Source organism: Kogia breviceps, chromosome 19 (assembly GCF_026419965.1).
Source record: "Kogia breviceps isolate mKogBre1 chromosome 19, mKogBre1 haplotype 1, whole genome shotgun sequence".
In the NCBI taxonomy this organism is placed as follows: domain Eukaryota; kingdom Metazoa; phylum Chordata; class Mammalia; order Artiodactyla; family Physeteridae; genus Kogia; species Kogia breviceps.
In genome coordinates, this window is record NC_081328.1 from 21,238,157 (window position 1) to 21,250,205 (window position 12,049).

Consider the following 12,049-nt stretch of genomic DNA (forward strand, 5'->3'; position numbering starts at 1 on the left):
TCACGTAAGGTGAGATCAGCATGTCAGATGATTTCCAAGTTAAACTCTATGAGATTCTTATGCTTTATATCTCTGTAAATATTTTAACTTAATTTTTTCTTAGCTGAAATGGCATTATTTTACCAGCACAAATACAGAGAACAGCAGCATGTTGGCATGTTTTCTCTCTATAAGCGTGAAGGTCCTCAGCGACAAGGACAGTTACACCAAATCTCTGAATGATGTTTAAGTGTGCACTTGATCCAGCATAAAGCAGGATGAGTAGCAGTGAATGGACACTAACATGTATGGTGCTTTACAGTTTACAAAATCATTCACACTTATACCCAGCTCAGCTCCTACCTCAGTCTAACTAATCACTCCCATGGGACTGGGTACAAAGCACCACCACCTCTGTGAAATGGGAAAAATGAAAACACTTTTAGGAACTACACTGGCCAGTTAATTATACACACAACAGAAATGCAGTCCCACAAAAATGCTGGGCATTATTAATACCACGTCCCTCTGAAAAATCAAATCCTGGGATGACCCAGTCTGCGTGAATGACTGGACTGTAAAGCGAGCACTGGGAACGGGAATCAACGGAGGCCCCTGACTGGTGTGAGAGAAACAAACTACCACAAAGCGTGGGGGGTGGCATATTACAGGGCACCACAGGAAGCTGAGAAAGTACCTAATTCTGAGAGTAAGATAAAAGGTCAAGAAAAGTTTAACTGAGGAAAGGGAATTTGAACCAGGCCTTGAAAGAGGAGCAGAATTGGGCTTCCCTGGTGGCACCGTGGTTGAGAATCCGCCTGCCAATGCAGGGGACACGGGTTCGAGCCCTGGTCTGGGAAGATCCCACATGCCGCGGAACAACTAAGCTTGTGCGCCACAAATACTGAGCCTGTGCTCTAGAGGCCCGTGAGCCACAACTACTGAAGCCCGCACGCCTAGAGCACACGCTCCCAACGAGAAGCCCACGCACTGCAACAAAGAGTAGCCCCTGCTTGCTGCAACTAGAGAAAGTCCACGCACAGCAACGAAGACCCAACGCAGCCAAAAATAAATAAATAAACAAATAAATTTTTTTTAAAAAAAGAGGAGCAGAATTTTTGCCAACCCACAAAGTCAGTAGGATTCCAGGCCAGAGGAAGGCCTTACAGGTAAGGCTGGGAGGTGTAGAAGCCCTGTGTGTCTACAGAATCATGTGGCTGGAGGAAGGGCTCTGCCTGCCATACTAAAGCGTTTAATAGCTTTAAAAAATCACATTCTGGACTTCCCTGGTGATGCAGTGGTTAAGAATCCACCTGATAATGCAGGGGACACGGGTTCAAGCCCTGGTCCAGGAAGATCCCACATGCCACGGAGCAACTAAGCCCGTGTACCACAACTACTGAGCCTGTGCTCTAGAGCCCATGAGCCACAACTACTGAGCCCGCGTGCCACAACTGCTGAAGCCCGTGCGCCTAGAGCCCGTGCTCAGCAACAAGATAAGCCACCACAATGAGAAGCCCGCGCACCACAACGAAGAGTAGCCCCCACTCGCCGCAACCAGAGAAAGCCTGCACGCAGCAATGAAGACGCAATGCAACCAAAAAAAATAAATAAATTTAAAAAAATCACATTCTATACAATCCAATGTATCTTAATGGTTGACAAAGAAGTAAACAAGCACAGCACAGACTTACCTAAATTCTTTAAATTCTGCAAAGAAACTCGGTCCTCCTCCTCATCACTATTGAGAAAATCAGCTACAGAGTCATCGTCATCATCTGAGGAATGTAACACAATCAATTGCTTATGACTGAAAAGAAAACCTAGGTGCCAGGTTTTAATAACTCCTCCAATAGATAAAAAATATATCTGCACACACGCGACAGGAACAGAGATATGCAAGTGGGTACAGAGAAAAGTAACCTCTTCTCTGGAATTTGTGACTAAACCAACACTCCTTTTAGGAAAGCAAAGAACTGGTGACTAACACATGCATCCTAGTGTTCACACGCTTACTCTATGTGTTTCCCTGTGTTCTGTGGGCTTTAGGGCCTTATTTTCCAGTTCTTGCCACCCCATCTCCCCTCACCATGGCGGCTCCAGCCCTGTCATGTCCAAAAAATTAGATGCTCTGTAAAAACTCACTGACATGATTCCCCTGTGTTTTCAGCATGGGCAGAAATTTCTGAACCCAACAGTTTCTCAAAGGGCAGAAATGGGCCATCCCCTGGCTGTGAATGTTCAATGCCTCTCTGGTGGCACTGGGAGGGGCCGCTTCCAGAGCCCGGCATGGTGCATCGCCCGCAGGAGGCATTAAAGAAAGGCTAGATGGATGGAGAGGGTGACAGCCCACTCCCGCTGTGAGGGCCCCAGCAGCAGCGAGACCAAAGGCAGCACCCCAACCAAAGGTAGTACCCTGCCTAGGCCCAGCTCAGGTGAACCTACAGCCCCAGCCAGGCCCAGGGAGGGGGACCCGAAGCCATGACTGGAGGAGGCTCCCACAAGCAGTGTCCACCACTCACCCCCAAACCATGGCGATGGCCTTTCTCCCCCTCTGCCTCCTGCCCCCATCTTTCTTCTCTTGAACCATCAGGCTGCTCTGTAACATCACCTGTAATGACGTGTGCCCCCAGCCCCAGTGCTTAGGGCTGAGGAAGCTGCTGCTCCCTAATGAACTTGACTCCTGGCCCCAGCCCAGTCTCCTCTCCTCTCTCCTTTCAACATATTCTATTTGAAACCCTTCTCTAGGTGTGTTTGTTTGGAGTCAACCAACCCACCTGTGTTTTCCACGGGCTTTTTAGTTTTTGCAGTAAGATGCGATATTATTTCTTTCTCGACAGGACGAGTTTCAGGGTTGCACTGCTCTGAAAAAGACACAAATCTCAGGTGCACATCGCCTCCACTTGAGTGACAAGGCTGCACACGCCTCCACCAAGCCAGCCTCTAGGGGGAAGCATATGTATGGGGTAAGGGACGTAGGTGGGGGTGGGGATGAAGGAGAGGAAGTGAGAGATCCAGCCAAGGGCCAGTAAAAGCCTGAGCCCAGCAGAAGGGCTGAGGAAGCAGGCCTCATGCACCCCCTAGGGCCTGTCTCCAACCTCCCTGCCGGGCCGAATCGCACAGGGCTTTCACCACGATTCAGCAGCGCACTGACTTCAATCAGCATCAAACTGTGCTCTCAGCAGTTTCAGATACCAAACATGCATGTACCACATGCCGCTCCTCAGGTCCCTGAGGGGTTCAGTCACACCGATGACAGAGATGAGGACCAGATGAGGAACAGCTGGTCCGAGTCACCTGAGAGGGCGGGGAGATGCGAGGGGAAGGTGCTGCCCGGTGGCAAGAGCACGTGGGGCAGAGGGAAAGGTCCGCGGCTGGACCGGACCCTTGAAAGAGCAGGCAGATGCAAGGAGACGGTGATGTGCAACTGGCAGCTGATGGGCGGGGCAGGCCTGGCCTGTGGCCGGGGCACAAGAGGAGGAAGCCGAGCAAAAGAATACCACACGCAGGTCGGTCTGTCTTCCCCAGACCCGTGTCTCTCAGAGAGGATGCTACTGTATTCAGGTTGGAAAGATCTTTAATGGTGTGGGATAACCTCACACACCCCAGGCTGTTCTTGTGAGTCAACATCAATTACCAGGAGTACCACCATCGCCTCCGCTACTGTGAGAACAAAAACACGGTGACCACATGTCTCTAGGGAGAGCAATACCCAGGTAAAGAACCACTGCCAGAAGACCTAAATAGACAGTCCTCCAAAGAAGACATACAGATGGCCAACAGGCACAGGAGAAAATGCTCAACATCGATAATTATTAGAGAAATGCAAACCAAAACCACAACGAAGTATCACCTCTCACTGGTCAGAATGGCTATCATCAAAAAGTCTACAAATAACAAATGCTGTAAAGGGTGTGGAGAAAAGGGAATCCTTCTACACTTCTGGTAGGAACGTAAGTTGGTGCAGTCACTATGGAAAAACACTATGGAGGTTCCTCAGAAAACTAAAAATAGAGTTACCATAGGATCCAGCAATCCCGCTCCTGGGCATATATCCAGACAAAACTATAATTCAGAAAGATACACGCACCCCTATGTTCACAGCAGCACTATTCACAATAGCCAAGACATGGAAACAACCTAAATGTCCATCGACAGATGAATGGATAAAGAAAATGTGGTATACACACACACACACACACACACACACACACACACACACAATGGAATACTACTCAGCCATTAAAAAGAATGAAATTATTCCATTTGCAGTAACATGAATGCAACCAGAGATTATCATACTAAGTGAAGTAAGTCAGAAAGACAAATACCATATGATACCACTTATATGTGAAATCTAAAATATGGCACAAATAAATCTATCTGCAAAATAGAAACAGACTCACAGACATAGAGAACAGACTTGAGGTTGCCAAGGAGGACAGGGTTGGGGTAGGGATGGAGTGGGAGATTGGGGTTAGCAGATGTAAGCTATTATATATAGAATGGATAAACAACAAGGACCGACTGTATAGCACAGGGAACTATATTCAATATCCTTTGATAAACCATAATGCAAAAGAATATAAAGAAAAAAGAATTTTATATATACATATATATATGTGTATAACTGAATCACTTCGCTGTACACAAGTAAACACATTGTAAATCAACTATACTGCAATTAAAAAAAACATAAAGACCACCAGACGTTATGCACCTTCTGTAGTCAAGCCTAAGACCACCTGTCGTTTTGCCAGAGAGACTGACCCTGAGCTCTGATACAGTCTCTGATCTGTCAATTTGTAAGAAATAGAAGATTGAGGAGTATGCCTAACTGCACCATGAGCTTGCAATCAGCAAAACCCAGACTGTGGGTAACTGTACAAGTCAAATGGCTTGAATTCTTCAACAGAGAAACTGTAAAGAAAAGAAAAAAAACAAAAAAAAGGAATGGAGAAGAAATTTACAGATTAAAAGAGACTTGAAAGAAATATCAGGGTCTTCCCTGGTGGCGCAGTGGTTAAGAATTTGCCTGCCAATGTACAGGACATGGGTTCGAGCCGTGGTCCAGGAGAATCCCACATGCCACAGAGCAACCAAGCCCGTGCTCCACAACTACTAAGGCTGCGCTCTAGAGCCAGCGTGCCACAACTGAGCCCACGTGCTGCAACTACTGAAGCCCGGGCGCCTAGAGCCCGTGCTCCGCAACAAAAGAAGCCGCCGCAATGAGAAGCCCGCGCACCGCAGCTAAGAGTAGCCCACGCTCTCCACAGCTAGAAAGAGCCCACACGCAGCAACGAAGACCCAATGCAGCCAAAAATAAATAAATAAAATAAAATTTTTAAAAAATATATCACATTTTTGGGGAATTCCCTGGTGGTCCAGTGGTTAGGACTCGGCACTTTCACTGCTGGGGCCGGGGTTCAATCCCGATCCCTGGTCAGGGAACTGAGATCCTGCAAGCTGAGCAGCATGGCCCAAAAACAAACAAAAAAAAAAAAAAAAAAAGAAAGAAATATCACCTTTTTTTTAATGGGCAAGACTAAATGATATGCTTTCAGGACACATATTTACATAATAAAACTAAAAAAGCAAAGAAGTGATTACTATAAAAGTCAGGACAGTAGTTACTTTTTTTTTTAAGATTTTATTTTTTTGATGTGAACCGTTTTTTAAAAGTCTTTATTGAATATGTTACAATATTGCTTCTGTTTTATGTTTTTTGGCCCCGAGGCATGTGGGATCTTAGCTCCCCAACCAGGGACTGAACCTGCACCCCCTGCACTGGAAGGCGAAGTCTTAACTACTGGACGGCCAGGGAAGTCCCAGGAGAGTGGTTATTCATAGGAAGTGAGGGCACTGGATCGGGACAGGTCATGTGGAGGGGTTCCCGGAGTGGATGGCAAAGTTCTATTTTCTTCATCTGGGTGGTGTTTGCCTTGTAATAAATAATTCAGTAAGCCAAAAAACCAAATAATAAATGCTGGAGATGGTGTGTAGAAAAGGGAACCCTCCTACCACTGTTGGTGGGAATGTAATCTGGCGCAGCCACTATGGTGAACAGTATGGAGGTTCCTTAAAAAACTAAAAATAGAGTTGCCATATGATCCAGTAATCCCACTCCCGGACATATATCCAAAAAAAACTCAATTCAAAAAGATACATACACCCCAATGTTCATAGGAGCACTATTTACAATAGCCAAGACATGGAAGCAACCTAAATATCCACAGACAGATGAATGGATAAAGAATAGGAGGTATACATACACAATGGAATACTACTCAGCCAATAAAAAAAGGATGAAATAATGCCATTTGCAGTAACATGGACTGAGAGATTATTGTACTGAGTGAAGCAGGTCAGAGAAAGACAAATATCATGATACCTCTTATTATATGTAGAATCTAAAAAAAATGATACAAGTGAATTTATCTACAAAACAGAAACAGACTGACATAGAAAACAAATTTACGGTTACCAAAGGGGAAGGGGTGGGGGAGGAACAAATTAGGAATTTGGGATTAACAGAAACACATATAAAATAAACAATATAGACCTACTGTATAGCATAGGGAACTATATTCATTATCTTGTAATAACTTATAATGGAAAAAAATGAAAAAGGCATATATATATATATATAACTTAATCACTTTGCTGTACACCTGAAACATTGTAACTCAACTATGCTTCACTAAAAAAAAAAAAAAAGCAAAACACTACTGCCAGAGACTGGAGCGTTCACCAAGGGAGTGAACTGCTCAAATCTGCATTTCAGAAAAACTACCCAGGCAGCTGCCAGGCCTCACAGCTAAGAGGTCCAGATTGCCCTAGGGGGTCTTGGTGAAGCCTTACAGGGCTGCAGGACTAGAGGGAAGCGTTCCACACCCAGCTCCCCAACCCTGTTTCAGCAAAGCATTTCTGCTTCTTTCCTATCTTGATCTGAAAGGTTTGTTTTGAAAATGCTCCAGAGACATTAGAGTTAAGAAAAAAAAGCGGGTGGGGGGGGGCGCGGGGAGCGGAGAGGCTGGTGCTTGAAACACACAGCTGTAAATCAGAGACTGGAGGGGATGAAACTAGAGGCAAACCACCAATGAGGAACTTTAACCGAACAGTCACTGAGAGAGAGGTCGTGGGAAAGAGTCCCTAAGGACTAAGCATAGGCGCAGACTGATGAGACTTAAAAAAATGTAGACTTGACAGACCTTGCTCCTTATTGTAAACTGATCTACCTCCACGTTTCTATCAAGATATTATTTAAAAGAAAGAAAACGTCGTTAACCTCAACCAGCGCAGCAAATAATGCGGAGCTCCGTCAGAACACTGGAGAGACGTTCACAGGTGGAGATATTCGCCCACCCACCCCCCCGCCCGGGAGGGGGAGCTCCCACAGGGTCAGGCGTTGCAAGGGCGGGAGGGAGCAGGGGACGGCGCCGGGACGTGGGGGCTGCCGTGCACGAGAAGGGGGCCTTACCTTTGTGCTCCCGGAAGCAGGTCAACGAGCAGCTGTAAAAACAAAGCCACAGGCCGCGTCAGCCCCGAAAGCCACGCGGACCCTCTCGCCACCCCGCCACCCGTCCGCTCCCCACAACCCCAGGCACTCACTAGGGCACACGGCAGGCGGGGCAGCGGTATTTGGGTTTCTCCAAACAGATAACGCAGACAGCAGTGCTGCAATTGAGCGACGCCATACTCTCTCCCAGGACGCGCTCGCTCCCCGGCGCCCAGGCCTCTCGCCGCAGGTCCCACGTGCACGCCCTTTCTTCCGCTTCCTTAACCAGGACCAATCAGCGCGCAGCACTTATTGGCAGTCAAAAGCAATGGATTGATCCAGCTCTTGTTTCAGGCCTGAGAAGTAGAAAGTCGATGCACTCGATGCGCAAACCAGTACCCCCATCAGAGCTTCTCTATGATTAGGTCACGGGGTCGAAGAACTTGTTATGTAGCCCTGTCCCTACGCGGCCCTGTGACTTGCAGCAAGTCATTGTCACTCTCCAGCTCTGTTGCCCTGTATGTATGTAAAAAGAATACGTGGGATTATTGAATGTCCTTTACCTTCTGGCTTGGACTTTCTCAGTCTTTCACGGGCATTGGGTTCTCCCAGGACATCTAATTTGCTTTTTTTTTTTAGCAAATGAGAAGTCCACGCACTGGCCGTTAAATCACATGACACACATGTGCCCTTCCCAGCCATCTTTCGCACAGGAAAGGAAGATGAGGCTTGGCCGCTGATAGATGTTTATTGAGTTCCAACTGTGAGCCCCGCACTGCCCAGACGCTGGGCTGGGGACACCCAGGGATTAGCAGGCATGGTCTCTGGGACCTTAAGGCTTAGAGTGAAGGCAGGAGGGAGAACCCCTGGGTGGGATTGATTAGCCAGGGAACAGATGAGTTACCTCTGGCCCAAAGGTGGGGATCCTGGTCCAGAGAGGTGAACTGCGATGGGCCTTGAATGCCACCTCAGCCTTTAGGAACAGACAAAGTCACATTTTTTGGGAGCCCTGCTCCTCCTCAAAGCCCTGAGCATTGTCCAGCCTAACCAGGGTTCCCAGCCCACATGTGTGGGGTGCCCTCTTAGGGCCATAAGTCACCCTCACCCCCAAGAGCCCCCCCTTTGTGTTGGTCCATCAGCCCTCAGGATCTCACTATTATAAAAGCCCCGAACCACTATCACAGTCTGTGGGGATGAATCTGCCACAACCAAAGCAGTCATTCAAGTCTTAGCGCCAACCCCTCTCTGGCTGTGTGACTTGGACAATTGTCTACCCTACATCTATTAGAGTGGATGTTAAGGCCTACTTTCCTGAGCTATTTAAAGCAGAGAGGAGACTGTAAAAAGGTTTGTGATCTGAAGTGCTACAAAAGGTTATTTATGGGATATCTAGGAAGAGTCTGCAACTCTCCTGGAGCCCTGGTCCCTACCCCATAAGGGTGGGCTCCAGGCCCCAAGTCCCTGGAGCCCATGTTGCTGGACCTCAGGCCCCTCTAAAAGGGTTTCACTGTCAGTCTCGGTGAACCACGCTGGGGTTGGGCTTGAGTGACTATCCATTGCTCCTTTGGCTTTGCCAGACTGTCCTGAGGGTGCTGTCCAGTCCTCAGTGCTGAAGTGGCACCGGCCCCTCCGGATGCCTACCTGCCCCAGCACGCAGCTGCCCCTGCCTCCAGCCTCCAAACAGAACTCAGGCCAAAATCCAACGTTTCCACACTGACCTAAAAATCTGTAGCGTTCCTTGTATTCCTCAACAGTTGTGACCACTGCTGGTTTGACCCAGAAGTATTCCAGAGAGCCCATGCTTAACAGGGAAGGCCAGAGGTCAGTGACTTGTCCAGGCCACATTTGAACCCCATGCCCTGTCTGGCACCAGCACAAATTCTCCTACTAGGTACATCACCACTGCCCACCCAGACTTTTCCTGTGAGCTGTGTTTGGAGGCTGAGGCCATGGAGAGTCTCCACAATCTTCAGGGGCTCAACCTGACCGCACCCACACCCATACCATGCTGACTCTCCTACCCTTGGGTCCAGAGATGGTGACTCCAGCAAAAAGAAAATTCCTGGAATTCCTCTCATGCACATTGCATTCAGTAAAAATACCTCTTCCTCTACTCTGGGTGACCTCCAGCTTCCCTGGAAAGACGCACCCCTCCTGCTCCAATATCCAGGAAAGAAGGAGGCTCATCTCTGATGGTGATGAGGTTGGGGAACACCAAGAAGTGAAGGATGCCAGGTACAGCTCCTCTGGGCAATGGCTAGTTCAGAGAAGAAAGACGGGTATGACTCTGGGCCCAGCAACTAGATGTCCACACTGATGTGGCCTGGCTCTCCCTGGTCCTCCATCACGCCCTCCTAGAGGCTGTCTAAGGCTGCCTCATGCCTTCTCAGTGTTAGCCAAGGAGCACGGCCAGACCTGGAGAAAGGCGAGGTAATAATCGAGGCAAAACGGTTTCCAGAGCTCCGTTGCTTGGCAGGCGCTGTCCAGCACATTCCAGGTGGGCCGAGCCCGGCACCAACGCCGAAGTCTGTGGAGACGCGCGTGGAGTCCCAGACCCGGCACTCAGCACCGCCAGAGGGCGCTCCAGATCGAGATTGTACCTGGCGTAGCCTGAGCTGGACTGGAGCACCGCTCGCACCGACCTTGCGTGGGAGGCCATAACTGTCTCGCCATTCAGGGAAGAGTAAATACAGGCCTGCCCGGCGTCTCGATCATCGCCAAGTGGCGGGAGAGAGGGTCGAGAGTGCGGGGCTGAAGCAGGCGACCGGATGGGCAGCGGTGTCTCTTCCATGAAAGTAAGCCCCACGCAAGGCCAGCTGAGGGCTCCAAATGCGCCTGGCTGTCCAGGGGCAGTTCCCGCGGTGCCCATCGCCCCGCGCTTCTCGGTAACCCCTGGGGTGGATATCCAGCTGCAAGGTGGCCACCCCACATTAGCCTGGTGAAAGCTTAATAGTACTTCGGGAGTTTTCAGGTTACTAACTAGGGTGCACCACTGCCCTGCACCTTCCCTGATGCCATGATGGGGCGGGCACACGGGCTGCATGTTTCCCTTGTCTGAGGCCAGATGTTGATAAGGCCGGGCTCTCTGTGTAGCTAAATCTCAGCTTCTTTCTACAGCCCTAACATCTCTATCCCTCTCTGCCCTCTTGGCGCCAGCAAGAGACGTGTCTAGGATGGTATCTTTAGAGGACCTGTACTGCCCGGTTCTCATCTCCTCCCCTCCACTTACTCTCTGGTATCTAAAAGAGTAGTACAGATGTTAAAGGGGGTGAGGTTGCTGGTGCGAATCAAATAATGGAGGCCTGAGGTTCTGCTGGAGTGGTTTCCAAGTCATCCATTTCCAACTCTCTGCCTGTTATTTTATCTTGAAAATGACATTCATTCCCCAACTCTAGACAATGACAGTCTGACCTTCAGTTAGACTCCAAGGAGAACTTCCGAACAACAAAAGAAAAATAATTGCATTATCTACAGCAGAACGGATGGGAGAGCACAGACCTTAAAGGTCACCGTTGTTTCATGAACACACCCTACTGCCCACAACCCCACTCTTTTCTCCCACCCTCTCCCACTTGCAAATCAACATATATCTCCCACCGTACATTCCCTAGGACAGAGATCAAAGGACTCAGGACTTCCCAGACAGATTCTCCATGAAACCTCTAAAGGTCCCATATGCAGTGGGAGTGGGGCTTGCACAAGCCTCCTAACTCACCTCTATTTCCCACATGGCAGATGTCAGGGAAGGAGAATTCCCCCCTCTATGCTTCTTGAGTTCTTGTGGTTGCCGCTAATAATAAATAATGTACTAATAGTAATTAGTGCACTAATAATAAAATTGACACAAGAGAAAAAGAAACAAAATTTAACTCACATGCATGGAGGTCCCATAGAAATGAAACCTAAGAATAGGTCAAAGCTTTTATACTTTCTAGACAAAGAAACAATAAATTTGTGAGGAATTGACAAGACAAAGAAACAGATTTTGGCTGCCGAACTAGTGAAGAATTAGAACAGAGTTTGGGCTTGGGATAGTAAATTGAAGTAACAAGCTTGTTTATATAGGCTTCTCGGCCCGAATTCCCTATCTTTGGCAATAAGGGGGTCCTTCTACCTCCAGATGCAGGGAGTGCATCTTTCACATGAGAAGTTTTTTTCCCTGCTTTCAAGGAGACAGCAAGGAGGGTCAGAGTATCCCTCTTGCATTGGCCATTTCTTAAGCAACTTTAATTCAAAATAATCAATATACCATTGAGGCACATTTTGCAGTGGCCCACTCTGGGTCCCAACACAGAAATGCATAGGAACTCTGCTCAGTGGGGAGCAGGGAAAAGGAAGTACGATCCCGTTTCCTTCCCCATCTTTTAAAACTAAATACAAAATAACTTTTCAGACAAATAAAAGCCATGAGAATTCTTCATCAGCAGATCCATACAAGAAAGTTATTCAGGCAATAGGCAAATGATACCAGATGGAAATTAAAATCACAATATAACACCACACACCTACTAGAATAACTAAAATTACAAACACTGGCGATACCAAGTGCCTGCAAGGAGGCTGCTATGAACT

At 48.1% G+C, this 12,049-nt stretch overlaps 1 protein-coding gene across 13 annotated transcripts in view; it reads right to left on the reverse strand.

The window, feature by feature from the left end:
- ZNHIT3 (zinc finger HIT-type containing 3) overlaps positions 1-12,049 on the reverse strand; it is a 43,654-nt gene that overhangs the window by 2,828 nt on the left and 28,777 nt on the right. For 9 of the 13 annotated variants that reach the window (XM_059047589.2, XM_067021378.1, XM_067021375.1 and 6 more), the window contains 4 exons: positions 7,591-7,833; positions 7,460-7,491; positions 2,757-2,843; positions 1,674-1,757 (listed from right to left, as the gene is read on the reverse strand). In XM_059047589.2, coding sequence (XP_058903572.1) covers positions 1,674-1,757; positions 2,757-2,843; positions 7,460-7,491; positions 7,591-7,676 — 289 coding nt within the window. In that variant the 5' untranslated portion in view covers positions 7,677-7,833. Of the gene's footprint in view, positions 1-1,673; positions 1,758-2,756; positions 2,844-7,459; positions 7,492-7,590; positions 7,834-9,579; positions 9,735-11,192; positions 11,268-12,049 lie in introns of those variants that run through there. The other 4 variants (XM_067021372.1, XM_067021369.1, XM_067021374.1 and 1 more) reach the window with 2 other exon arrangements.